The 27,610-nt window shown below is 36.0% G+C and overlaps 3 protein-coding genes and 2 long non-coding RNA genes across 6 annotated transcripts; 3 read left to right on the top strand and 2 right to left on the bottom strand.

The window, feature by feature from the left end:
• The first annotated feature begins 174 nt into the window (after positions 1–174).
• On the top strand, positions 175–7,313 carry LOC103153630 (syntaxin-3-like). Its single transcript, XM_007574627.2, has 10 exons — positions 175–442; positions 1,866–1,940; positions 2,019–2,118; positions 2,201–2,275; positions 2,381–2,451; positions 2,837–2,945; positions 3,788–3,861; positions 4,117–4,251; positions 5,441–5,551; positions 6,058–7,313. Exons 1-10 carry the CDS (start codon positions 413–415, stop codon positions 6,133–6,135), a joined length of 858 nt encoding a protein of 285 aa, XP_007574689.1. The 5' UTR covers positions 175–412; the 3' UTR covers positions 6,136–7,313.
• Positions 4,149–5,433, bottom strand: LOC107833294 (uncharacterized). Its single transcript, XR_001659010.1, has 3 exons — positions 5,058–5,433; positions 4,851–4,929; positions 4,149–4,236 (listed from the first exon to the last, which is right to left on the bottom strand). It is a non-coding gene; the product is annotated as an uncharacterized LOC107833294 (long non-coding RNA).
• Positions 7,078–27,188, bottom strand: LOC107833295 (uncharacterized). Its single transcript, XR_001659011.1, has 3 exons — positions 26,735–27,188; positions 21,703–21,707; positions 7,078–7,089 (listed from the first exon to the last, which is right to left on the bottom strand). It is a non-coding gene; the product is annotated as an uncharacterized LOC107833295 (long non-coding RNA).
• On the top strand, positions 8,837–19,646 carry LOC103153631 (lysine-specific demethylase 2A-like). Of its 2 annotated transcripts, none has more exons than XM_007574629.2 (17): positions 8,837–8,988; positions 10,893–11,031; positions 11,160–11,238; positions 11,418–11,464; positions 11,888–12,066; positions 12,160–12,266; positions 13,053–13,146; positions 13,238–13,391; positions 13,459–13,574; positions 14,451–14,577; positions 15,783–15,958; positions 16,053–16,130; positions 16,520–16,653; positions 17,298–17,421; positions 18,436–18,564; positions 19,216–19,299; positions 19,405–19,646. In XM_007574629.2, exons 1-17 carry the CDS (start codon positions 8,983–8,985, stop codon positions 19,474–19,476), a joined length of 1,845 nt encoding a protein of 614 aa, XP_007574691.1. In that variant the 5' UTR covers positions 8,837–8,982; the 3' UTR covers positions 19,477–19,646. The 2 variants fall into 2 exon arrangements, with proteins under 2 accessions (XP_007574691.1, XP_007574690.1); XM_007574628.2 differs by lacking the exon at positions 8,837–8,988 and adding an exon at positions 9,369–9,948.
• LOC103153627 (syntaxin-3-like) lies at positions 20,016–26,415 on the top strand. Its single transcript, XM_007574622.2, has 10 exons — positions 20,016–20,292; positions 21,716–21,790; positions 21,891–21,990; positions 22,073–22,147; positions 22,253–22,323; positions 22,707–22,815; positions 23,662–23,735; positions 23,991–24,125; positions 25,316–25,426; positions 25,933–26,415. The coding sequence occupies exons 1-10, from the start codon at positions 20,263–20,265 to the stop codon at positions 26,008–26,010; spliced, it is 858 nt and encodes a 285-aa protein (XP_007574684.1). The 5' UTR covers positions 20,016–20,262; the 3' UTR covers positions 26,011–26,415.
• Positions 27,189–27,610: the final 422 nt, after the last annotated feature.

Raw genomic sequence — 27,610 nt, 5'->3', positions numbered from 1 at the left:
TTTACTAAATCAACAGTTGATTAATCCGGTTAATTATTTCAGCTGTAGTGTAGTGTAGTAAATGAAGGCCCAGCGGTCCGGTGTGATTAGCCTGTCGGATGTGGGAGGGGCGTGGGGCTGGGGGACAGAGATTTATCCTCCTGAAAATGACTGTCCTAATCCGTTCTTAGAGGATAGAGGCTTAGTTGGTCCTCAGCGTAGAAAGAGCGCAGGAAACCTTATAAACAATCTGGACGATCCAGCGATCCAGACTGTGGAATAATTTAATTTATACATTCCTCTCTGGGTCACCAGCTGCTGAATGATTTGAAGGAGCCTCAATGCTTTAACTGAGTATTTCATTGGAGTCGGTTTTGCCTTTTTAAAAAATAATTTTACATTTAATTTATTTGCTGAATCAACAGTAGAGAAAATGAAGGACCGACTGGCCCAGCTGAAGGAGGTACGTCAATTTTTATTAAGATTCAAAATGAGCAGAGAGACACTTGTTGAACGGACAGACATGCCTCTGATTCACTTTAAAACTTTAGTTAAACTGAAACTAAACCTGCTGTTTTATACGTTTTGATCATTTCTGTTTGCTCATCCTTAGTTTTTCAGACATTATACAGTTGAGTGGTATTTACATACACTGAATAAAAAGACAATTTTTTTTCTATATGTCTGAAGTTAAATTTGACCAAACCTTTTTTTTTGTTTTATGTTAGTGAGAATTACCTAAATTATTTTCTATTTCCTAATAGAAATATTTGCTATTTCCATTTGCGTGCCTCTGCAAACTGCAATCTGATTTTTCATTTATTTTTTATGCTTTGAAGTAATGGCTTCCTCACTGGGTGGCTTTTCAGCCCAGTTTGATTGTGGATAATGACTCTGTCTGACCAGCTTCAGCTGAATCTTCACAAGGTATTTGGCTTTTGATTTGGAGCCAATCTGCAAATTTTGGACCAAAAATATAATCTCTGGGACACAGAATCCGTCTGAGGTTTGGGCATTCCCATCATGTCTATATTTGCATTTGTTTGAATGGATGGAAGCCTCACAATTAAGCATCTGGAAATTGTTCCAAAGGATGAACCAGATGCAATATTCTCTTCCTGTTTTGGCTGATTTCTTTTGACCTTCCCTTTATGTCAAACAGTAAAGCGGTGTGTTTAAAGTCTAACCTTAAAAAACATAAACAGGTGTTTCTCCAATTAACTCAAATGTGTAGGCTAATCTATTGGAAACTTGAGGAAGGAACCCCAAAAGGTTTGGCCCAGGTTACACAGTTTGAAAGACAATTGTACTTTATACTGACAAAATATATGTAAACTTTTGAATTCAAGAAAAGTTACAACAAAATCTAAAAAAGAATATTCTCGCCAGGTTTTCCGACCTGTGACTGACCTGTGACTAGCATTTAGGTCATATAAATAATTTGGGTAATTCTAACTGACTTTAAACAAGAAAAGCTTGGTCAGATTTAACTTCAGACAATCTGTAATAAATAGATTACAGATGGTACATGGTACAATTTAATAAAATGGATCTGAGATTTGTTCTCATGAAAATAGTAAGTACACTCTGCATACAAGGCTGCTGAAAAATAATAATAAAAAACAAAAGCAGAATTCAGTGTTTAATCTCAGAATTTTGACTTTTTTTCTGATTTTGAACTTTAATCTCAAAATTCTCACCTTAATCATAATTATTTTTCTCTGAATTCTAACTTTAATCATTTCAGATTAAAGAGTAAATCTGAGATTAAAGTTTGAATTCTGAAAAAAACAGTTATTTTTTGTGGCGTTAATCCTCTTCTGTAAGGTTTTGTGCTTTCCGTAGAGGAATTTAATCTTCCCGCTTTTTAAACATGTTCTGAACAGAAGAGTGATCCTGGCGGTGACGACATCCAGGTTCCCGTGGAAAACGAGGCTTTCATGGATGACTTCTTTGCACAGGTACTCACTTTCTCTCTTTCTGTATTCATCTATGCACAGTCATCAGCTCAGATGTGTGTGTGTGTGTGTTTGTTTCAGATTGAAGATATTCGCACCAGCATTGACAAAGTCGATGAGAGCGTGACAGAGATTAAAAAACTCTACTCCTCCATCTTGTCGGCCCCCACACCTGACCAAAGTAACTGTTTCCAAAGCTCAGAATGTTTTAATTAATTATCTGTAACTAAAACTTTTTCATCTGTTTTTGACTTTGAACTCAGAAACTCAGGATGATGTTGAAACTCTCACCAATGAGATAAAAAAGTCAGCTAACAACGCAAGAAACAAGCTGAAGAGTCAGTATTTATGCTTCCATTTTACTTATTTCTGATATATTTTAGTATGTTTCAGGTTGTTTTAAATACATTTTTCTCCACCTTATGTGTGTGTCTGTGTGTCAGGTATTGAGCGACAGCTTGAGTCAAACACAGATGAAAGGGCCTCTGCAGACCTCAGGATACGCAAGTCACAGGTCAGACAACTCCAATCTGACTTTTCACAGTCAATCTAACGTAAACATTCAGCATTATGTAACATTTTGTCCAAGAAATACTTTCCTACTTATGTATTTATACATTATCTACTGCAGTTATTACATTTACAGAGACTTTTTTACTGTTGCTATGTAAATGTTACTTTATTAACTTAGCAACCAATTATAGAAATGATTTTTTTGTTGATAGCTCAAATATTATTACCTTATTGGCATAATATTTGTTCTGACCTTAATTATGAAAAGAAAAAAGAGGAAGTAAAACTAAAATGCAGAGATTTAAATTCACGAAGCTCTTTGCGCTGACAGAGCAAAAAGAAAATTATAAAAGAATAAAGTACGGTCTCCATTTTGCTCCCTGCAGCATGCAATATTGGCTAAAAAGTTTGTTGAAGTCATGACAAAATACAACGAGGCTCAAGTTGACTTCAGGGATAAGAGCAAAGGACGAATTGCCCGGCAGCTTGAGATCAGTAAGTACTCAAAACAAAATCTCTATTTTTTTATTGTTTATTTACTATCAATGTTGCAGATTTGTTGCTGTTGTTGTGCTTTTTGGAAAAAAAGTATTTTGTCACCTTCCTAAAATAATGTCACAAGTAATTTTTATGCCAAAAGTGATTTTGCAAAAAAAATAAATAAATAAAAAAAAATAAAGAATTTAAAAAAGTACAAGTTCTATGATAAAGGTTGTTGTTTTTAAATCTATCCATTGTCTATAACTTCTACTTCCTGCAGAAAATAGATTAAATGCAAAATTATCCCCATTAAGTCATTAAAGTATAATATCTGATTTTAAGAGCAATAAATTACATTCTATATGTTGATACAGACCCAAAATGTCAGGATTTAAAAAAAAATAAAAAACTCAAATAATAGGGGAAAAAAATATCATTTTGAAGTTGCTAACCTGCTGATTTAAAGTAAATTAAGGGAAACTGTTCAATTCTACTCTCTACCCTGTTTTTCTAAACTGATAAAGCCGGTGCTGATCAGATGGGTTTTATTGTAATAATCAGTAACAGTAAACATTCTAGTTTCTGTTTTTTGTCGTATTTTTGGACTGACACAATTTTCCTTTTGTATATTTTAACGTACCCCAGCAGGATTAGCTTGAAAGTTGAAGTTCAGTGAAGTTATAACAATGTAAGAAAATCAGATTCAGCAACATAATAGTAGTAATGCCTTCTGAGCATGCTCAGTGAAGTGTCTTTCTATAGAAATAAAACATAAACAAATAGAAAACATAAAGTTAAGTTAGCTTTAAGTAACCTTATGTAAAACAATTTTTAAACAAAACTGTTTCTCATTGTAGCAGGGAAAAAAACAACTGATGAGGAACTGGAGGAGATGCTGGAGGGGGGAAATTCAGCTGTCTTCTCTGCAGGGGTAAGATCTGAATATAATACCGGTCAGTTATTCACAACAAGAGGTAAAAAAATAGACATGTCACTTACAAAACACCAAAATGGCAATGCCATTGAGCTATTCCCAACAATAAATAAAAAATGGAAAACTGTGGATCTGTTTTGTGATTCACCATCTAATGTTAAGGATCTCAACATTACCAAAACCCAAGGGGACTTTGCTTGTTTTAAAACCAGTAAAATATTTATTAGTCTTTGTTTCTGTCTCCTTCTGCAGATCACAGAGTCCAAGATTAACCAGCAGGCCCTGAACGAGATCGAGGCCCGTCACAAAGACATCATGAGGCTGGAAAGCAGCATCAAAGAGCTCCATGACATGTTTGTTGATATCGCCATGCTGGTGGAGAACCAGGTAAACATGGAAACCAAGACATAATAAAATAATCAATTCTAACCGGCCATTAACAAGCCTTATTGACTCTACAATAGCCTCTAGTCTATTGACCCTTTGCAAAGTGAGGGACGGGAGTATTGAACTGAGTGACTGAAATTGTTTTCCAAAGTTGTTTTTACCAGTTTATTCATGGCTTCTTCTTGTTCGAGTGGAGCTAATTTGTCTGTGATGTAACACACCTGGTTGGGGCTCATAGACGGCGGTATTTACAAAAGTTTGAAACACCTAGCTTAGAAACCGACCCGTACCTCCTCCCTCCTGACGCTCCTTTACAGGAGCGACGTGTTGATCAAATTACCGACTTTGCCTGAATTCAGACCACATTATTAATATCACTATGTCATAAATAGCGCTTCCCTTTACACCGGAGAAGCCTTAAAAACTTGCAGAAGACGAGACGCTAACAAGTTTTTTCCATACATGCTAGGCTACGTGATGGTGGGGTATTGTTTCCATGGTTACAATGGTTAGAGGCGTACCTTCTCCATAATACTGCCATATTTGATACCTTTCTGATCACACTTACTTATTAAGTTTATAAACGTTTATCTTCTTACCTTGTGAAAAGTGTTCGCTGCAAATCCGCAGTTTCACCGAGGGCTGACAGTCACTGCTATCCATCACCGCAGTATCTTTCTGCGTTAAAAGTGTTACACAATAAAATGACAAGTTTGGTTTTCACCATTGTCTGTTTGTGCAGCCGACCACGCAGCACCATTGTGGCCATCTGCGAAATCAACTAAATAAAAGCGTTATTATGCTACCATTAGTGCGTTTTTTAACAGGCTTTACAGGAGCGAATAGGTTGTTTTGATGTCCGTCATGGCGGAACAGGCCGAGTTTCGAAAAGAGTGACGTCATGCGCAAAGGGTCAATACATCTATCTGTCCATATTCTTCTCATGATTCTGTATTTTTGTTTTTTATTATTATTTTATGAGTTAATACAAAAAAGGTTTAATTTTCTAAGCGCATAACAAGAAATTCATAGTCACATGAATTTCCAATAATAACCAATGACGTGTGTAGTTTGACAAGAAAAGAAATTTAATTTAATCAGTCACAAGCATTCCAGTTTCATTCTGGTTATCAAGCAAAGCAGTCAGTTCACTTGTTATCGAGTCTTGCTGTTCGTTCTCTTTTCACAGGGCGGGATGATAGACAGAATTGAAAGCAACATGGATCAGTCGGTGGGGTTTGTTGAGAGGGCGGTGGCAGACACCAAGAAGGCTGCCAAGTACCAGCAGGAAGCGCGCCGGGTGAGTTAACATCCACAGAGTTCAATCTTTTCCTGATTAGAAACTGTAAGCAGGAAACAATCAGATAATTGATGACAGCTGGAGTTTACTGCTGAGTTGGAATAAAGTCATTATGGGGATCAGGGCGGCTTCACTTGGTTGATATTAAAGTTTTTTTTTCTAAACATCATGATGTTTTCATGTAGTTCATAAAGAAAAAAGTCCAGAGAACAGACACGATGAGGTATGTTCTTACCCTGGTTTTGTAGAGTACATCTCAAAATCTGTAAAATTATTTGGCCTTGAGTTTGACACGTGTGCTGCAGAGCATTAACCTCTGACCTGGGATCCCCTTTGCAAACCTACAGACAATACTACCAAATATGTAAAGAAATGTCAACTATTAAATAACTATTATTACATTAATTAACTATAAATGGTATTAGACGGCCATGTGTTCTGTGGCGGAAAATTTAATTGTCAGATGATATATTATAACTTTATTAACCCCATTCCTCTTTCTCCAGAAACAAATGATGATCTTCTGCTGCTGTGTGATTCTGGCCATTGTCCTTGGCTCGTTTGTCTACAGTTTCATCAAATAGCGGATCTGTCTGAGTCTGGAAACAGAAAAGAACTGTTCAAATGTGGCCATGGATTCTTTTCAGTGTCGTGTGGATCTGAGTCAAGATAGAAAGAAACAAAAAATGTATTTTAAAAAAAGATTCTGTTTTCATTGTAAGCTTAAGGCAACACTACAAACCACATTAGAAATTTCAGTGCAGTTTGAACATCCATAGTTAAATAAATGGAAATATAGTCAGAGGAAAACCTAATTTCTGCCAAAACCTAAAAGTTTTTCAAAAGTTTTTGGTGGACCGATTCTGTGTAGTTAATATTTCATCTATATTTGAAAACTCAATGGACGTAAAAAGTACAATCTGTCTGTGATTGTGTTTTATTGTGTACAACACAATAAAAATAGCATTATGATGAACTTCTATAAAATATTTCAGTTCTCTTAAGAAAGCAGAAATCAGCTTTTTCAATTTCATTTCAATTCAACATGGAAAAATCTGCAAAGCTATGAAAAGAATCAGGTAAAATTAATGCTGGGGCTTTAGCTCATTAAATTACTTTAATTACATAGATTTAGTCCATGAAAACCCAATTAACCATTTAATTGCATTTTGTTTTCTGGTATGCCTGTAAGTCAGATGCTCAGGCGACAGCGATGGACGATAAATAGCTTCTCTTGGCTCACTGTAGGTTAATTTTTGCTCCAAAAATTGCTGGAAAGGTTTATTGTTGCGTTCAGGATGTGCAAACGGGAGTTATAGATAAAATAGCATCTCAATCCTAAACATGTTGCAGCAGCGCAGACGTCTCCAATACTAATGTCAGCATCCATGTTTCTGTAGAAGTATTTTTTCAAATAAGGTGCAGGAATGATCAGAAGTTTCTGAAAAAACTGAAAGCTGATTTGATATAATCACACTTTGCACCAATCTGATGGTTGAATAACTTAAATAATAAGCTAAAAACAACAAATATATTTGCTGTTGAGGTCATATGTTTCCTTATTCAAAAACTTACCAGCAAAAAGGGTTTTTGAATTGAAAATGATGCTTGTTTTGTTGATATAATTTCAGTTAAAATTTGTTTTACTGCAATCAATTAATTACAGACTCTACTTGGAAGCACATTGTGGCAATACTTAAGCTATTAACTGCAGTTAATGAAATAATTTATATTGCATGGATAACAACTATTCAAATTTTTTTTAGTTTGTTTAATGTGAGCACACTGCAAAAACACAAAATCTTACCAAGAAGTTTTGGTTTAATTTCTAGTGCAAATATCTTAGTACACTTGAAATAAGACAAAACTAACTTTTAAAATATCTTTTTAGCAGTAAATATATGTGCTTATTTTATGTCAATAATTCCTTAATATTGCAATAAAAAGAAGAAAAAAAAGAAAAAAAAGTACTAGTTCCACTGGCAGATTATTTCACCTGTTTGCCATGTTTTTAGTAGAATAATCTGCTAATGGAACTAGAACTTTTCATCAATATTAAGGAAATATTTACTTAAAACAAGATCCTTTATTTTACTGAAAAGTCACTCAGGAGTTAGTTTTCTCTTATTTCAAGTGTATTAAGATGTTTGCACTGGAAATTAGACCAAAACTTCTTGGTAAGATTTTACGTTTTTGGAGTGCACTTAGTGGGTGAGAGACACTTATAATGTATGAAATGAAAATAATTGTAATTTAGAGTGTGTTCATATTTTTTAATATTCAGGGTTTTTTTTTCTTAGATGACTGTGACATTGCCTTGAGGCTCTTTTTTAACAGCTATAAGTTCTTGTTTTGTGTGTTTTTATTACAAAGCTGTGTATATGACATTATTTTTTAAAGTTTATTTTATAGTGCTTAACGCTGCTTCTTAAGAAAGTTTATGGCAGCCCACTTGGCGGTGATGATTGACTTGTTTATGTTAAGATCTGACCATTTTGAGCTGCATATTAGGGAGAAGCTAAGCTTTTCTGAAGTGTAAAACAAGCCTTAATGGACTGGCAACCTGTTCAGATGCAAGCCTATTCCCATGACAGCCTACTTACATAAAAAAGAACATTAAAGTAGCCTATTTGATGTAAAATGTATGTAGTGAAGCATATTGGGCATTATTCAACATTCATCGTGGGTCTAATTAATATTGGCTGTTCCAAAATTTAGTTTTTATTGAAGTTTTTTTAGATTTTTGCCATGAAACTGTCATTTTTTTTGTTATTGTTAAGCAGTATGAGTTTGTATCAGTGTAGGAGAATAAATTAAAATTTATTTGTTTCTGTTTCATAGATTTGTCCATTTTGTTCACAAATAAAATATATACACACACCGACCATCATTTTTGTTTGTCTGACCTATGATCTACGAGTTTTAGTTTCATTTTAGGTTCTAACAGAACAGAAGACCCTTACTAGAAGACCTGGAGGACCTGAAGGGCCTGCAAGATAAAATCAAATTTAATCAAGCGATTAGGCTAAGATTATTGATAGCTAGAGATTAAAAACACAACTGTGGAGAGCTTCTGCATGTTTACTGACTTTTGGGTGGTCTTCTAAATATTTATTGTTTAAAATTACATTTTAGTATTTCGGTTTTCAGACAAAAGCAGCACAGCGTGGTCTCTGGCTTGCCGTAGATCAGATGTACCTATTTGAAGGACAAGCCTCTTCTACCAATCACAGCAACCATGCAACATTTGCCAGCCAATGAACGGTGGATGACAGAAGGTGCAGTTGCATTTCCATCAGAACCACCCACTTCCTTGTTGAGCTGAAGCATGACTGTTGGGATGTGAGTCTTTGGCAGTAGTGACAGCTCACTGAGGCTCTGAGTCCACTGGATCACGGCTCCCGTCCTGAGGAGACCCGCTCTCTGTTACCATGGGGGTAAGCACCGTAATACGCTCTGGGTTCTGACGTATTTTAAGTCTTATTTGACTGAATGCAATTTTTACTGGATAATAAGGCGGTGTGGACGGTGTGTCGCATCGTCACCTGGTTGGCTACCCTTATGATTGATATGTTGTTCAATCACCCAATAAAGGCGTTAGAACCTAACAACCAATAGGATGCAAGACGTGGTTTCAAGTGTGGCGTTATTGGTAGTTTGGTAGGTTGCTTACGCCCTTATTGGGATAATTGTCCAATCAGAATTCACGTATTTTATTGACGCTGAGCGTCACCGCTGTAAATCCAATGAGCTTCTCGCCTGCTCTCGCGTGATTGGTCCAGAACGAGTTTGTGGGTGGGATCTACTGTTGTTTTGTGATGGAATGGAAAATGGCGGCTGTTTAGAGACATTCATGCCGATAGGTTTTGCAGTTCTAGTTACACAGAGAAAGTGTTTGTCCTATGGTTAAGCTTGTTCGGATACAGGCATCTGTTGTTAAATAACCCGAGGATATGTTTGGGGTTCTATCGGAGGACATTTTGAACTCAGCAGACCAACACTGGCCCGGCTCGGATTAGAACAAAGCTTCCGTTGATCTTGTATTTAGAAAAACTATATAACTTATAATTCTCGCTAACTTCTAGACTATGATGTAACCGAGTAGGACTACTTTTTTCTTTTTGCATCTTTTTAACCGCTTTGGTATTTCGCTGTAAATCAAAGCGGAATCAGCCAAGCTCTCTGTAAGCTCCGTTAGTTTAATCTTTTTAACGGGTCTTGGATTGCAGCCATTTAGGTCCATACTTTTTAGCGAATTGTTTACTACGAAAGAGCCATGTGGCCCTACGGTGCAGGTTAAAGGTCATCTATGGTGGTTCTTTACTTCTTCAGTGGAGAGAAGCCAGTCGTTCCAACTGAATATGGATGATTCAAAGCCTCGGTTCAGCAAAAGGCTGGTAAGTTTAATAATGCCCGTTTAGGTTCCCCAGGCCGCTATGTAATGAGACAAAGATTGAAACAACTCAATGTAAACTAATGCAATTAGAAAAGGTTAAAGAACCCAACACTTTATAAGTTAAACAACTCACAGGGAAATCCCACAGCATGATCACAGGGCAGTAGAAGAGGCCCTCCATACTTGTTTTGAAGCAACTGATTGGACTACTCTCTGCCAGCCACATGGAGCCACATCAGTGCCATGACTGAGTGAGCGAATGACTATCTAAACTTAAGTGTGGACTGCACCATCCCCACCAGAACAGTGAGATGCTTCCTGAATAACAAACTCTGGGAAGGCAGAGTCTCTTCAGTCAGAAGCTTTTTCAGATTTACTGAGATACAGACCACTACAAGAGATCTTCCCTGCCAACAGCCATCACAATCTTCAATAATAAAAAATTAATGAGTTACAGCAACATTTAATTTCCCTCTGGGATTAATAAAGTATTTTTGAATTTGAATTTGTTGCTACTTGATAGTTTGTCCATTGTTCTTAGGGCTGCAGGAATGGAGAGCTGTGTTTTCTTTTTTTCTGGTCTTGGCCCTGGAAGAACTAGGCTAGACTCCATGGATCATATGGCAAATCTTTATTACTCTTACTGTTTTTTAAAGTTGTCGAACAATGTTATTGAACAATGTAAGCTGATGAATTCGGTTCAGAGATTGTGCATCAGTGTCTGACTGCATTTAAGATCCATAAATATTAGCTCACTAGAACAATGATCAGTTGTTCCATTATTTTGTGGTGTACAAAAAAAATTCAGTTTTATGAAGTATTAGTAAAACTCTAATCATTTGAGCTCTGTCTTGGAATTTGGGTTGACTGTTTAACACCATCAAGTTTTTTTTGTTTTGTTATTTGTCTCCTTCCATACTTCTTAATTTGATCTATCCACAACAGCGAGCCGGTACTCGAAGGCGTTACCATGACGATGGGATCTCAGATGAGGAGATTGATGGGAGAAGGATGTTCGACTTGGAGGAAAAAGTCAGAAGCGAAAAGTTCAGTTCTGATCGAATCGTCCGCATGGAAGGAAAAGGTAATTAGTTGTGTTTAACTATTGTTTGGTGCTTTTAGCCTCACAATAAGAGACAGAAGCTTTCCTTAACAGTTTTTTTTATATATGTGCGCTTCAGTCCATTTTTGTATTTTTTCAATATTTCACAGATTTTACATACGAGTTTGTCCAGAAAGGTGGCCTAAGAGACCCGATTCTGTTTGAGAAGCCTGAAGGCCTGGGAATCAAGTAAGAACATTTCTGTTTACTGATTACTCATGACCTGTTAGCTTGGTCATGTGTTAGTTGCTGTTAGCAGCTCTTTGGTGCTAAGCTAACATGTCTTGTTAGCTTGGTGGCTAATATGACCTGATATTTAAACTAAACCTCAGCCATTGTATCACTTTGACTTTTGTGTGGTTCTGCAGGATGCCAGAACCCGATTTCAGTGTCAACGATGTCAAAACGTTTGTTGGTAAGATTTTAATTATCATCTTTGTTATTGTTTTTATTATTGGATGTTACAGCTTCATCTGGATAAAGCTACATGTCTTTAATTGAATGTTCTGCACAGAGAATAACTTCAATTTCCACAATAGTGAGAAAATATGGAAATTTATCTTTGTTCTTCATACATATGCAAAGTATTTATTTGTTATTCATGCATATGTTCTTCTATTCATCTGATATTCCATTCTTTATCCATACATCCTCATTTATTTATCTTCTCATCCATTTTTCCTTTTGTCCATTTGTCTCTCATTCTTTTGTACTTTTGTTGTTTTGCCTTCTCATCATTTCATCCTCTCCTCAAACTCTTTTCTTACGGACGGTTTCCAGCTTTCTTCTCTGATTTGATCATGTGACCAACCACCTCCTGTCTTCTTCGTCCCCTCAGGTAGCAGACGCATGATAGACGTAATGGATGTGAGCACCCAGAAGGGGACGGAGATGTCCATGGCCCAGTGGACGCGTTACTATGAGACTCTGGCGTCCCAGAGAGAGAAGCTCTATAATGTTATAAGTCTTGAGTTCAGCCACACCAAGCTGGAGAATTTGGTTAAAAGACCAACCACAGTATGTTCCCTCTCTCCGTAAATATACTGACATCAGTAACGTTTTAACTTTCAATACATTTTTATTTTATTTTTCTCTTTCTTGTACACATAGGTGGAGCTCATAGACTGGGTGGACAACATGTGGCCTCGTCATTTAAAGGAGAGGCAGAGGGACTCAACCAACTCCATCAATGACATGCAGTATCCAAAAGTCCAGAAGTAAGTTCCTAGTTTCAAGTGTTCATATGTGAGTTTTGTCTTATTTCATGTGTACAAACCAAGGGTGTTATAGTTAACTAAAACTAAAGAAATAACAAAAAATTTTGAAAAAACATTTTTGGTAATTAATGGGAAAAAACTGTAACTAATTAGAACTATGTTGTATAAAAGTAAAACATACTGAAATTATAGATGGAACAAAGTTTGTTTTCGTAGAACTGATGTGAAATTTACTTTTTATTTATTTTCACCACACAAGCAGTTTACATCAGCTGTCGGCAAAGTACGGCACTCCATACTCCACCAGGTGGCGCTAGTCTGCGAAATGCAAAGCAGCAAAATTTGAGAGAAATGCCAGTCAGTTTGGTGTTCAACAATAATAAATTTTTTCAAAACAGTGTCTTCTATTGAGTATTCAATAGAAAATCAATATACAATATTTGATTCTGCACATAAAAGTGAACCAAAGTCTGGAAAAACTAAAACTATTGCTAGAACAAATAAAGTAGACAATATTTAGCTAATAAAAACTAGAAAACAGTCACAACAGGATAAAACTGAACAATAATGAAACATCCAAAACTATCTCATATAACCCTGGTACTAAGTTGCAAGTGACTATTTGGCAAGATATGGGAACTTGTTTTAAGTCATTAATTCCTTAATATTGATGAAAGTGTACTACAATATTTGCACTAGAAACTAGACAAAAGTACTTGGTAATATTTTTTTTTTTTTTTTGCCGTGTTAGCTCATCTGAACTCAACCAAGCTGTTTATTCCTCAGATATTGCCTGATGAGTGTTCAGGGTTGCTACACAGACTTTCACATCGACTTTGGCGGGACGTCAGTCTGGTACCACATTCTCAAAGGGAGAAAGGTAGAAGACAAATGTTTTTATTTGGGTTTATAGTGGGAAATGGTGCAGTTTATTGTTCGTACTGATAATAATAATTGCGTTTGTGCTTCAGGTTTTCTGGCTGATCCCTCCGACGGATCCAAACCTGGAGTTGTATGAGAACTGGGTTCTGTCTGGGAAGCAGGGGGACGTTTTCCTGGGAGATCGAGTGTCTGACTGTCAGAGGATCGAACTGAAGCCGGGCTGCACGTTCATCATACCCTCAGGTACGTTCAGAGTACGTCTGACGCAGCGGCTCAGAAAGCAGTTCTGATGTTCGGCTTGAATCCTCAGGCTGGATTCATGCGGTTTACACTCCTGTGGATTCGATGGTGTTTGGAGGAAACTTCCTGCACAGCTTCAACATCCCCATGCAGCTAAACATCTGCAACATTGAGGACAGAACCCGGGTAGGTTTTGACACAACTCTATGAAATGTAAACAACAAGCACTTTGGGTCACGGGTGTCCAAAGTGCTGCCAGTTTTATTTTATTTTATTTATTCATTTCTCTTTTGAGGAACCCAACTTCAGTTGAAGAATAATAGGGAATGCAGGTGGTTGATGCTGATTAGAGCTGGGGGATAAATTGATTATATCGATTAATCAAATTTTTTCTTTTTGATGGTTTAATTTTAGCAAAATGTGGATTTTTTTTTTCCACCCACGTGTGTTTCTGTAGCTCAAATTGTTTTACATCTTCTAATTAACTTGAGTTTAAATTCAAGTTAATTCACAGAAGAGATGATTGAAATAAATGCCAGTTTTTGAAATATATTTTCTGTTGTTTATAATTTATTTTAAATAAAATTTGAGAAAAAATGGGATCGAAATCGTATTTGGTGTGAAATAATTGTAGATTTTATTTTTAAGCCATGTCACCCAACTGTCATGCAGATGTAAACTTTTTATTTATAGTCAGGGCAAAATTATTACTGACATAATTTTTTTATAGTAGAAAATTTCAAGTAACACACAAAGTATTTATGTTTTTATTACCAAGCTTTTATAATAACTAAAAGCTGACTTTGCTGCGGCCAAGCCATTTAACAATCAAATAAATCTTGTTTTTCTAACCGAGAATAAATTTGTTCAAAATAATTTGAAAACTACATCCTTTCCTTTTAATACAGAAAATGTATTATATTATTTTAAGTTTTGAATCTACAAATCCCTTAATAATCTAAAAATTAGACACTTTTCTTGGCCCGAAAGCGTTTTTGACTCAACCGTTTTGCCACATGTGACATAAAGTTTGTACACCCCTGTTCTTGGTGTCGGCTGCAGGTTCCTGTGAAGTTTCGCTGCCCGTTCTTTTATGAGATGTGCTGGTACGTGTTGGAGCGCTACGTCTTCAGTCTGACGAAGACGTCCTACTTCACCGCCGAGTTTCAGAAATACTCACTGGGTACAGGTAAGAAACAAATGCATGATGAATACAGTTTCTGCAGATTGACTCTGGTTGTCTGCTGACCTTCAGTCAATATTCTGGAAGCTCGTTCTGCTGCCTATAATGTTTCTTTACATTAAGTGGAAAATGTCGCAAATTGAAATTACGAAAATAAATTTGCTTAATGGAAACAGCAATTTCAATAAAAAGTTTTTACGCTAGAATGAGGTGGTTTTCTTCAGCCATATCAAAACACCTTTTTCACATTGCATGAGTCATGTGATCAACAGCCGGATGTTACTACTGGCAGAAACGCAGAAGAAGACAACAGGAAGTAGCAGGAGGACAATACCGTATTTTCCATACTATAAGGCACATTTAAAAGCCTTTAATTTTTATCAGAAAATCGAAGCAATTTTGTGTGGTACGCGGCGCTCATGGTGCTGTCAAAATGTTTAGTTACGTTACAGCTACCGTAGTAAGGCGTGTTGCGGAGTAATGCCTACTGTGATACCTACTGACTTTTCTGACTGTTTTGTTTTCACTTTATATATAAAAAAATTGAAAATAGACCACTCATTAACAGTGCACCTCATAAGTAGTAAAATACGGCTGCTGTTTTTGAGGTTTTTTGGACAATGTGCTGTCTCACAGCATCATCATGCACTTCATGAAAGTTGTTTCATTTGAACGTGCTGAATCAATAGCTCTTCTGTAAAATGGTCGACTACAATTTCCCCAAAATGCCGCTCACGTAGCCAAACCCAAGTATAATGGTTTGTTGCGCCAACGCCTGAATAAAGCGCGACGTCTCCTCTGATTGGCTCATAGATGTTGAACGCTAGCGCCACGGCTGAAATATGAAAAATCTGTTGCTGCCGTTATTTTAATAATTTGTAGAGTGAACAGGCTTACTGATGTATGATTTTAATTGAATTTCTTATTTAATGGAAACACAGCAACCGCAAAATTGTGTTTTGTCGACATAATCAGAATATAGACAAATATTTGCGCACATTTTAATGGAAACACAGCCACTTTTTCAGCCCTTATGCACTGACTGAAGCAATCTCTGCCTGATTCTGTCGTTTACATTCCCATCATCAGATCTGCATGTGCACCACAATGTATTAAACTTTAGCTATTCTTTCTGGATGCCCAACTTGTTGCTTTGCTGTTTTTCCTGACATGCTAGAATTTCTCTGATTAAAATCTGTTATCTGATTCAGAGGAGGATTCTGATAAGAACGAAGAGTCGGAAAAGCCTCCATCCAAAGTCCATTTGACGCCGCTGGAGCTGGAGGGGCTCTGGAGTTTGATCAGCAAACTGGAGGCGCTGCCGTCGAGCAAAAAGAGCGTCCCGGCCGGGATCCAGAACGCTTCAACACTCATGACGCACATCAAGGTACTTTACAGCACTTTGTCTTTACTGGTTGATATTTTTAATGTTCTTTTTTTTTTTGTTTTCAGCCTTTTAACAACTTTTTTTTCTCTTTCAGGCTTTACTGAAGGAACATGCTAATGACAACCCTAAGCTGTCCTACACTGGAAAACCGATTGTGAAGTGGCCACCCAGGGTAAACATTCATCTGAACCTGATCCAAACGTCCTTCTGGACCAAAACAGTTTCATAACTATTTACACTCTCATATTTTCTTTTGTGTCCTTTTATTTTTCCCATCACATTATCCTAAACAGTCATTTCATTTAGAAACACCTTAGGCTTAAAGTAACTTGCCTGTTTTATCTGGTCCAGTTTTCTCTTCCTGATTATTGATATCGGCTGATATGAAATGCTTTGATTGCGATGCGTTTGTAAAAAGATGTCTGTATTAATGCCTTCAGCGTGCAGACAGACAAATCTGGCAGCTACCCTTTATAAAATGATTAAATTACTTTAAGTGGAATATACTATAACTAACAATAATAATGTTAAATTTTCTTGGCTTTTCTGCGTCGTCCTCAGCCTTCGTGGTATCAGCCGCCTCCTCCGCCTCCACCGCCACCGGCTCCTCGTCCTAAACCGCCCTCAGCGACCTCCATGCAGCGACCGCAGAAACCCTCCTCCTCCATGTCCTCCCTGAGGCGCCGCAGAGTCAGGTAGCAAACATAAAATTTACTTTTAAGTTGGGCACAGCCAGAATTACTAAAGGGATGGGAGGAAGGACTGTAATTTATGATTTAGTAAACGATTATTCTGATGGTTAATCTGATAAACACAGTGTAGGGGTAATCTGGTGATTCTTCTTTGGATTAACCCAACTAATGATTACATAGCAAGAGGTGTTTTTTTTTTGTTTTTTTTTTAACTGAATTTAACCAGGTGAAACTAAAAATGCTCCACCCAGAACTCCTCAAGTTTTGGGTGGAGCACATTTACAAATAAAGGTTTTAATTTTATCTTAAATGCTAAATGTTTATATTTTTGCACAGTTTTGGTTTTAAAACTGCTCTGAGTGTGTTGTTCTTTCCGGAAATGGCCTTTTCTTAAGTTTGTTTACTCCAGTTAACAATTAATCAATTTCTAAATTATTTAATTATCATTTCAATAATCGATTAATCACGATTAATCATCTCAGACCTAATTGGAAGTCAGTACAGAGTCCTAATTTGGTTAAAAATATGAACTGAAGCGTCTGAGGAAGGACTCCAGTGCGAACCTCTGATCATTCCTCTGATTCTGCGTTCAGGCTCCACTTCTTCATGAAGAGAATCCATTTTAACTTTCTTCCGTTTGTCTGCAGATGTAAGCGCTGTGAGGCGTGCATAAGGGCGGAGTGTGGAGACTGTAACTTCTGCAGAGACATGAAGAAGTTCGGAGGACCTGGGAAACTCAAGCAGACCTGTGTGCTGCGGCAGTGCCTCTCCGTAAGAAAGTTCAATGTTTATTTGTAAAAATGTAAAAAAAAAAAGTAGAAATGCGTCTCTTTGCTCAATGAAAATGTACTTTACTGTTTGCATGAATGTTGCTTAATAAGAAAGGTGAAAAAATGAATAAAATGTCAAATACATTTTTATAAATATTGCAAAATATCATCTAAAAGTACCAATAATGGGATAAAAGTAATTAATATATACATTTTATCCAATAAATAATGTGTATCTGCACCACATAAACCTGCACTGCTGCGCCCCTGATTATTGTTTTAAACATTCCAGACCCGTAGGGGGCAGTGTGGTGCAAAGCTCAGACCGCCTCAGCCAATCAGATTGCTTCAAAACAGCCACAACTTCCTGTTAGGAGTTACACACTGCACCAGGAGGTTAATTTATATGGACAGATATAGGTATTAAACAACCTTTAATTAATGTATTTGAATGTAAAGTTAACAAAACACGACAACGTCGACTAGGAATCGCGTTGCTGCATTATTTGTCGCAGATTAAATCTGTTTGCTCATGTAGACACACATATACAAATATGGAGTTTTCTCAAATAATTTCTCCATTTTGGTTGGAGACTTCATAAATGACAGTTTTGAGTTTGAGTAAACGTATAAAATGTATGCTAACACTTTATTTGAATGGGTGTGCATGAGACTGACATGACACTGTGATAAACATGAACGAGTCTTCATGAATGTTTCTGTAAAAGTCCGTAAATAATGACACTTTTAATGGACTTTTAATCCAACTTTTAGTGCAACTTTGCATCAAAAGTGTCATTATTTATTGAATGACACTTTGTGACAACAGTCGTAAACATTCATGAAAACCCCTTCATGTTTATAACAGGTCAGTCTTATGCAGACCCATCTAAATAAACTTTTACCAAATGGATTCGTTTTTCCCAGATATTATGGCAAAGGTATTATTAACAGGGTTTGTTGTCGTGAGTGAACTGATTTTTATTTTTTTTTGTAACTTTGCTGCCTCGTCCAGCCGGGCCTCCCGCTGTCTGCAGTGTGTGAAATCTGCAAGGAGCCGAACCAGGAGGAAACTGGAGACGCTTCCCTCACGCTGATGGAGTGCTCCAGCTGCGCTCAGATTGTCCATCCTGCCTGCCTCACGGTAAGCTGGGAACATTTGGTTTTGTTCGTACAGGTTCCTTAAAATCCCTGAAAACCATTTCATTTCAACTAGGTGTTTTCAAGGTTTGGAAAGTGCTTGATTTCTGTGTAAAATCCTTAAAAGTGCTTGATATTCAAGCTGCAGTAGCCATCCAAGAGTAAAAACGTATTTGGTAAAAAGTCGGCTCAAGTACTGAGTAACTGATCAAATTATCAACCATTTAATGTTTACAAATTTCATCATTAGATGGAGCAAAATATAATACTTGAAAAGTTTGATATTTAAAGGATGAAAAATAATTAATAAATAATAAAAATAAATAAAAAATAAATAATTCATACAAGTAACAAAAAATAACTACATTTTTTTCTAAATCAGTTTCTTTCAATAAAAAAAACTAACAGAAACTGCAGGTGTGTGTCTGGTGAATTTTTGGTTAAAACATGTTTGTTTTTTATTCAGTGGGTAGAAAATCCAGAAATTTTACTCAAGTAAGAGCAGAAATACTTCATAATAAAATTACTCAAGTAAAAGTAAAAAGTACAGAGTAGTAAAAATACTACTAAGAGTAAATGTTTTCCAAAGGTTTCTCAGGTAAATGTAGTTTCTACCCAGCTCTGGTGCTGAGTTTCTGTTCAAACGTCCTGTTAGGTTCAGGGCGACGGCGTCGTGAATAAAGACCTGCCCAGCTGCTGGGAGTGTCCAAAGTGCGTCCAGGGCATCACCGATCGAGAGGTAATCAATATCCTAATCTGTCTTTAGCTTCATGTCACTTTGTTCGGTTTAGTTGCTCTGTTTCAGAGTCTTAAATTTATCCTGTGATGATTCACCTGTTCACAGTGTAAAGGTGACAGAGGCGATTCAATGGTGAGTCAGAAGTTATTTTATCTTTTACATTTTATCCAAATGTAAAAGATAGTGACGCCTTCAAATGCATTTATATTCCTTGAACCTTTTTCATATTTTTCCACTTTATTAGGATTTTAAGAGATAGACTTATAATGTAACTGGGATCAGTTGGAATGTGTGTCTAATTTAAGTTTTTGTAAAGTGCCTTTTGTGAAATTATTTGTTGTGAATTGGTGCTTTATAAATAAACTGAANAACAACTTATGTAAAATTGCATGTCAATGTGCTTGATAATCTGTTTTATTTTTACATTTTTTATTTTGCTTTTACGTTTTGTCTACTTGAAATAAATAAAAATATTAATTACAGCTCTCAGTGTGTTATTGTTTCAGCAAATTGCTGTTTTTTGAGTATAATCTCCAATTAATGATTATTCATTTACTAAATCAACAGTTGATTAATCCGGTTAATTATTTCAGCTGTAGTGTAGTGTAGTAAATGAAGGCCCAGCGGTCCGGTGTGATTAGCCTATCGGATGTGGGAGGGGGGTGGGGGTGGGGGACAGAGATTTATCCTCCTGAAAATGGCTGTCCTAATCCGTTCTTAGAGGATAGAGGCTTAGTTGGTCCTCAGCGTAGAAAGAGCGCAGGAAACCTTATAAACAATCTGGACGATCCAGCGATCCAGACTGTGGAATAATTTAATTTATACATTCCTCTCTGGGTCACCAGCTGCTGAATGATTTGAAGGAGCCTCAATGCTTTAACTGAGTATTTCATTGGAGTCGGTTTTGCCTTTTTAAAAAATAATTTTACATTTAATTTATTTGCTGAATCAACAGTAGAGAAAATGAAGGACCGACTGGCCCAGCTGAAGGAGGTACGTCAATTTTTATTAAGATTCAAAATGAGCAGAGAGACACTTGTTGAACGGACAGACATGCCTCTGATTCACTTTAAAACTTTAGTTAAACTGAAACTAAACCTGCTGTTTTATACGTTTTGATCATTTCTGTTTGCTCATCCTTAGTTTTTCAGACATTATACAGTTGAGTGGTATTTACATACACTGAATAAAAAGACAATTTTTTTTCTATATGTCTGAAGTTAAATTTGACCAAACCTTTTTTTTTGTTTTATGTTAGTGAGAATTACCTAAATTATTTTCTATTTCCTAATAGAAATATTTGCTATTTCCATTTGCGTGCCTCTGCAAACTGCAATCTGGTTTTTCATTTATTTTTTATGCTTTGAAGTAATGGCTTCCTCACTGGGTGGCTTTTCAGCCCAGTTTGATTGTGGATAATGACTCTGTCTGACCAGCTTCAGCTGAATCTTCACAAGGTATTTGGCTTTTGATTTGGAGCCAATCTGCAAATTTTGGACCAAAAATATAATCTCTGGGACACAGAATCCGTCTGAGGTTTGGGCATTCCCATCATGTCTGTATTTGCATTTGTTTGAATGGATGGAAGCCTCACAATTAAGCATCTGGAAATTGTTCCAAAGGATGAACCAGATGCAATATTCTCTTCCTGTTTTGGCTGATTTCTTTTGACCTTCCCTTTATGTCAAACAGTAAAGCGGTGTGTTTAAAGTCTAACCTTAAAAAACATAAACAGGTGTTTCTCCAATTAACTCAAATGTGTAGGCTAATCTATTGGAAACTTGAGGAAGGAACCCCAAAAGGTTTGGCCCAGGTTACACAGTTTGAAAGACAATTGTACTTTATACTGACAAAATATATGTAAACTTTTGAATTCAAGAAAAGTTACAACAAAATCTAAAAAAGAATATTCTCGCCAAGTTTTCCGACCTGTGACTGACCTGTGACTAGCATTTAGGTCATATAAATAATTTGGGTAATTCTAACTGACTTTAAACAAGAAAAGCTTGGTCAGATTTAACTTCAGACAATCTGTAATAAATAGATTACAGATGGTACATGGTACAATTTAATAAAATGGATCTGAGATTTGTTCTCATGAAAATAGTAAGTACACTCTGCATACAAGGCTGCTGAAAAATAATAATAAAAAACAAAAGCAGAATTCAGTGTTTAATCTCAGAATTTTGACTTTTTTTCTGATTTTGAACTTTAATCTCAAAATTCTCACCTTAATCATAATTATTTTTCTCTGAATTCTAACTTTAATCATTTCAGATTAAAGAGTAAATCTGAGATTAAAGTTTGAATTCTGAAAAAAACAGTTATTTTTTGTGGCGTTAATCCTCTTCCGTAAGGTTTTGTGCTTTCTGTAGAGGAATTTAATCTTCCCGCTTTTTAAACATGTTCTGAACAGAAGAGTGATCCTGGCGGTGACGACATCCAGGTTCCCGTGGAAAACGAGGCTTTCATGGATGACTTCTTTGCACAGGTACTCACTTTCTCTCTTTCTGTATTCATCTATGCACAGTCATCAGCTCAGATGTGTGTGTGTGTGTGTGTGTGTGTGTGCGTGTGTGTGTTTGTTTCAGATTGAAGATATTCGCACCAGCATTGACAAAGTCGATGAGAGTGTGACAGAGATTAAAAAACTCTACTCCTCCATCTTGTCGGCCCCTACACCTGACCAAAGTAACTGTTTCCAAAGCTCAGAATGTTTTAATTAATTATCTGTAACTAAAACTTTTTCATCTGTTTTTGACTTTGAACTCAGAAACTCAGGATGATGTTGAAACTCTCACCAATGAGATAAAAAAGTCAGCTAACAACGCAAGAAACAAGCTGAAGAGTCAGTATTTATGCTTCCATTTTACTTATTTCTGATATATTTTAGTATGTTTCAGGTTGTTTTAAATACATTTTTCTCCACCTTGTGTGTGTGTCTGTGTGTCAGGTATTGAGCGACAGCTTGAGTCAAACACAGATGAAAGGGCCTCTGCAGACCTCAGGATACGCAAGTCACAGGTCAAACAACGCCAATCTGACTTTTCACAGTCAATCTAACGTAAACATTCAGCATTATGTAACATTTTGTCCAAGAAATACTTTCCTACTTATGTATTTATACATTATCTACTGCCGTTATTACATACAGAGACTTTTTTACTGTTGCTATGTAAATGTTACTTTATTAACTTAGCAACCAATTATAGAAATGATTTTTTTGTTGATAGCTCAAATATTATTACCTTATTGGCATAATATTTGTTCTGACCTTAATTATGAAAAGAAAAAAGAGGAGGTAAAACTAAAATGCAGAGATTTAAATTCACGAAGCTCTTTGCGCTGACAGAGCAAAAAGAAAATTATAAAAGAATAAAGTACGGTCTCCATTTTGCTCCCTGCAGCATGCGATATTGGCTAAAAAGTTTGTTGAAGTCATGACAAAATACAACGAGGCTCAAGTTGACTTCAGGGATAAGAGCAAAGGACGAATTGCCCGGCAGCTTGAGATCAGTAAGTACTCAAAACAAAATCTCTATTTTTTTATTGTTTATTTACTATCAATGTTGCAGATTTGTTGCTGTTGTTGTGCTTTTTGGAAAAAAAAAAGTATTTTGTCACCTTCCTAAAATAATGTCACAAGTAATTTTTATGCCAAAAGTGATTTTGCAAAAAAAATAAATAAATAAAAAAAAATAAAGAATTTAAAAAAGTACAAGTTCTATGATAAAGGTTGTTGTTTTTAAATCTATCCATTGTCTATAACTTCTACTTCCTGCAGAAAATAGATTAAATGCAAAATTATCCCCATTAAGTCATTAAAGTATAATATCTGATTTTAAGAGCAATAAATTACATTCTATATGTTGATACAGACCCAAAATGTCAGGATTTAAAAAAAAATAAAAAACTCAAATAATAGGGGAAAAAAATATCATTTTGAAGTTGCTAACCTGCTGATTTAAAGTAAATTAAGGGAAAACTGTTCAATTCTACTCTCTACCCTGTTTTTCTAAACTGATAAAGCCGGTGCTGATCAGATGGGTTTTATTGTAATAATCAGTAACAGTAAACATTCTAGTTTCTGTTTTTTGTCGTATTTTTGGACTGACACAATTTTCCTTTTGTATATTTTAACGTACCCCAGCAGGATTAGCTTGAAAGTTGAAGTTCAGTGAAGTTATAACAATGTAAGAAAATCAGATTCAGCAACATAATAGTAGTAATGCCTTCTGAGCATGCTCAGTGAAGTGTCTTTCTATAGAAATAAAACATAAACAAATAGAAAACAGAAGGTTAAGTTAGCTTTAAGTAACCTTATGTAAAACAATTTTTAAACAAAACTGTTTCTCATTGTAGCAGGGAAAAAAACAACTGATGAGGAACTGGAGGAGATGCTGGAGGGGGGAAATTCAGCTGTCTTCTCTGCAGGGGTAAGATCTGAATATAATACCGGTCAGTTATTCACAACAAGAGGTAAAAAAATAGACATGTCACTTACAAAACACCAAAATGGCGATGCCATTGAGCTATTCCCAACAATAAATAAAAAATGGAAAACTGTGGATCTGTTTTGTGATTCACCATCTAATGTTAAGGATCTCAACATTACCAAAACCCAAGGGGACTTTGCTTGTTTTAAAACCAGTAAAATATTTATTAGTCTTTGTTTCTGTCTCCTTCTGCAGATCACAGAGTCCAAGATTAACCAGCAGGCCCTGAACGAGATCGAGGCCCGTCACAAAGACATCATGAGGCTGGAAAGCAGCATCAAAGAGCTCCATGACATGTTTGTTGATATCGCCATGCTGGTGGAGAACCAGGTAAACATGGAAACCAAGACATAATAAAATAATCAATTCTAACCGGCCATTAACAAGCCTTATTGACTCTACAATAGCCTCTAGTCTATTGACCCTTTGCAAAGTGAGGGACGGGAGTATTGAACTGAGTGACTGAAATTGTTTTCCAAAGTTGTTTTTACCAGTTTATTCATGGCTTCTTCTTGTTCGAGTGGAGCTAATTTGTCTGTGATGTAACACACCTGGTTGGGGCTCATAGACGGCGGTATTTACAAAAGTTTGAAACACCTAGCTTAGAAACCGACCCGTACCTCCTCCCTCCTGACGCTCCTTTACAGGAGCGACGTGTTGATCAAATTACCGACTTTGCCTGAATTCAGACCACATTATTAATATCACTATGTCATAAATAGCGCTTCCCTTTACACCGGAGAAGCCTTAAAAACTTGCAGAAGACGAGACGCTAACAAGTTTTTTCCATACATGCTAGGCTACGTGATGGTGGGGTATTGTTTCCATGGTTACTAATGGTTAGAGGCGTACCTTCTCCATAATACTGCCATATTTGATACCTTTCTGATCACACTTACTTATTAAGTTTATAAACGTTTATCTTCTTACCTTGTGAAAAGTGTTCGCTGCAAATCCGCAGTTTCACCGAGGGCTGACAGTCACTGCTATCCATCACCGCAGTATCTTTCTGCGTTAAAAGTGTTACACAATAAAATGACAAGTTTGGTTTTCACCATTGTCTGTTTGTGCAGCCGACCACGCAGCACCATTGTGGCCATCTGCGAAATCAACTAAATAAAAGCGTTATTAGGCTACCATTAGTGCGTTTTTTAACAGGCTTTACAGGAGCGAATAGGTTGTTTTGATGTCCGTCATGGCGGAACAGGCCGAGTTTCGAAAAGAGTGACGTCATGCGCAAAGGGTCAATACATCTATCTGTCCATATTCTTCTCATGATTCTGTATTTTTGTTTTTTATTATTATTTTATGAGTTAATACAAAAAAGGTTTAATTTTCTAAGCGCATAACAAGAAATTCATAGTCACATGAATTTCCAATAATAACCAATGACGTGTGTAGTTTGACAAGAAAAGAAATTTAATTTAATCAGTCACAAGCATTCCAGTTTCATTCTGGTTATCAAGCAAAGCAGTCAGTTCACTTGTTATCGAGTCTTGCTGTTCGTTCTCTTTTCACAGGGCGGGATGATAGACAGAATTGAAAGCAACATGGATCAGTCGGTGGGGTTTGTTGAGAGGGCGGTGGCAGACACCAAGAAGGCTGCCAAGTACCAGCAGGAAGCGCGCCGGGTGAGTTAACATCCACAGAGTTCAATCTTTTCCTGATTAGAAACTGTAAGCAGGAAACAATCAGATAATTGATGACAGCTGGAGTTTACTGCTGAGTTGGAATAAAGTCATTATGGGGATCAGGGTGGCTTCACTTGGTTGATATTAAAGTTTTTTTTTCTAAACATCATGATGTTTTCATGTAGTTCATAAAGAAAAAAGTCCAGAGAACAGACACGATGAGGTATGTTCTTACCCTGGTTTTGTAGAGTACATCTCAAAATCTGTAAAATTATTTGGCCTTGAGTTTGACACGTGTGCTGCAGAGCATTAACCTCTGACCTGGGATCCCCTTTGCAAACCTACAGACAATGCTACCAAATATGTAAAGAAATGTCAACTATTAAATAACTATTATTACATTAATTAACTATAAATGGTATTAGACGGCCATGTGTTCTGTGGCGGAAAATTTAATTGTCAGATGATATATTATAACTTTATTAACCCCATTCCTCTTTCTCCAGAAACAAATGATGATCTTCTGCTGCTGTGTGATTCTGGCCATTGTCCTTGGCTCGTTTGTCTACAGTTTCATCAAATAGCGGATCTGTCTGAGTCTGGAAACAGAAAAGAACTGTTCAAATGTGGCCATGGATTCTTTTCAGTGTCGTGTGGATCTGAGTCAAGATAGAAAGAAACAAAAAATGTATTTTAAAAAAAGATTCTGTTTTCATTGTAAGCTTAAGGCAACACTACAAACCACATTAGAAATTTCAGTGCAGTGTGAACATCCATAGTTAAATAAATGGAAATATAGTCAGAGGAAAACCTAATTTCTGCCAAAACCTAAAAGTTTTTCAAAAGTTTTTGGTAGACCGATTCTGTGTAGTTATATTTAATCTATATTTGAAAACTCAATGGACGTAAAAAAGTACAATCTGTCTGTGATTGTGTTTTATTGTGTACAACACAATAAAAATAGCATTATGATGAACTTCTGTAAAATATTTCAGTTCTCTTAAGAAAGCAGAAATCAGCTTTTTCAGTTTCATTTCAATTCAACATGGAAAAATCTGCAAAGCTATGAAAAGAATCAGGTAAAATTAATGCTGGGGCTTTAGCTCATTAAATTACTTTAATTACATAGATTTAGTCCATGAAAAACCAATTAACCATTTAATTGCATTTTGTTTTCTGGTATGCCTGTAAGTCAGATGCTCAGGCGACAGTGATGGACGATAAATAGCTTCTCTTGGCTCACTGTAGGTTAATTTTTGCTCCAAAAATTGCTGGAAAGGTTTATTGTTGCATTCAGGATGTGCAAACAGGAGTTATAGATAAAATAGCATCTCAATCCTAAACATGTTGCAGCAGCGCAGACGTCTCCAATACTAATGTCAGCATCCATGTTTCTGTAGAAGTATTTTTTCAAATAAGGTGCAGGAATGATCAGAAGTTTCTGAAAAAACTGAAAGCTGATTTGATATAATCACACTTTGCACCAATCTGATGGTTGAATAACTTAAATAATAAGCTAAAAACAACAAATATATTTGCTGTTGAGGTCATATGTTTCCTTATTCAAAAACTTACCAGCAAAAAGGGTTTTTGAATTGAAAATGATGCTTGTTTTGTTGATATAATTTCAGTTAAAATTTGTTTTACTGCAATCAATTAATTACAGACTCTACTTGGAAGCACATTGTGGCAATACTTAAGCTATTAACTGCAGTTAATGAAATAATTTATATTGCATGGATAACAACTATTCAAATTTTTTTTAGTTTGTTTAATGTGAGCACACTGCAAAAACACAAAATCTTACCAAGAAGTTTTGGTTTAATTTCTAGTGCAAATATCTTAGCACACTTGAAATAAGACAAAACTAACTTTTAAAATATCTTTTTAGCAGTAAATATATGTGCTTATTTTATGTCAATAATTCCTTAATATTGCAATAAAAAGAAGAAAAAAAAGAAAAAAAAGTACTAGTTCCACTGGCAGATTATTTCACCTGTTTGCCATGTTTTTAGTAGAATAATCTGCTAATGGAACTAGAACTTTTCATCAATATTAAGGAAATATTTACTTAAAACAAGATCCTTTATTTTACTGAAAAGTCACTCAGGAGTTAGTTTTCTCTTATTTCAAGTGTATTAAGATGTTTGCACTGGAAATTAGACCAAAACTTCTTGGTAAGAT

Source organism: Poecilia formosa, unplaced genomic scaffold, assembly GCF_000485575.1.
Source record: "Poecilia formosa unplaced genomic scaffold, Poecilia_formosa-5.1.2 Scaffold358, whole genome shotgun sequence".
Taxonomy (NCBI): Eukaryota; Metazoa; Chordata; class Actinopteri; order Cyprinodontiformes; family Poeciliidae; genus Poecilia; species Poecilia formosa.
Note: the sequence above shows the minus strand (reverse complement) of the source record. Positions and strands in the feature narration are given on the sequence as shown.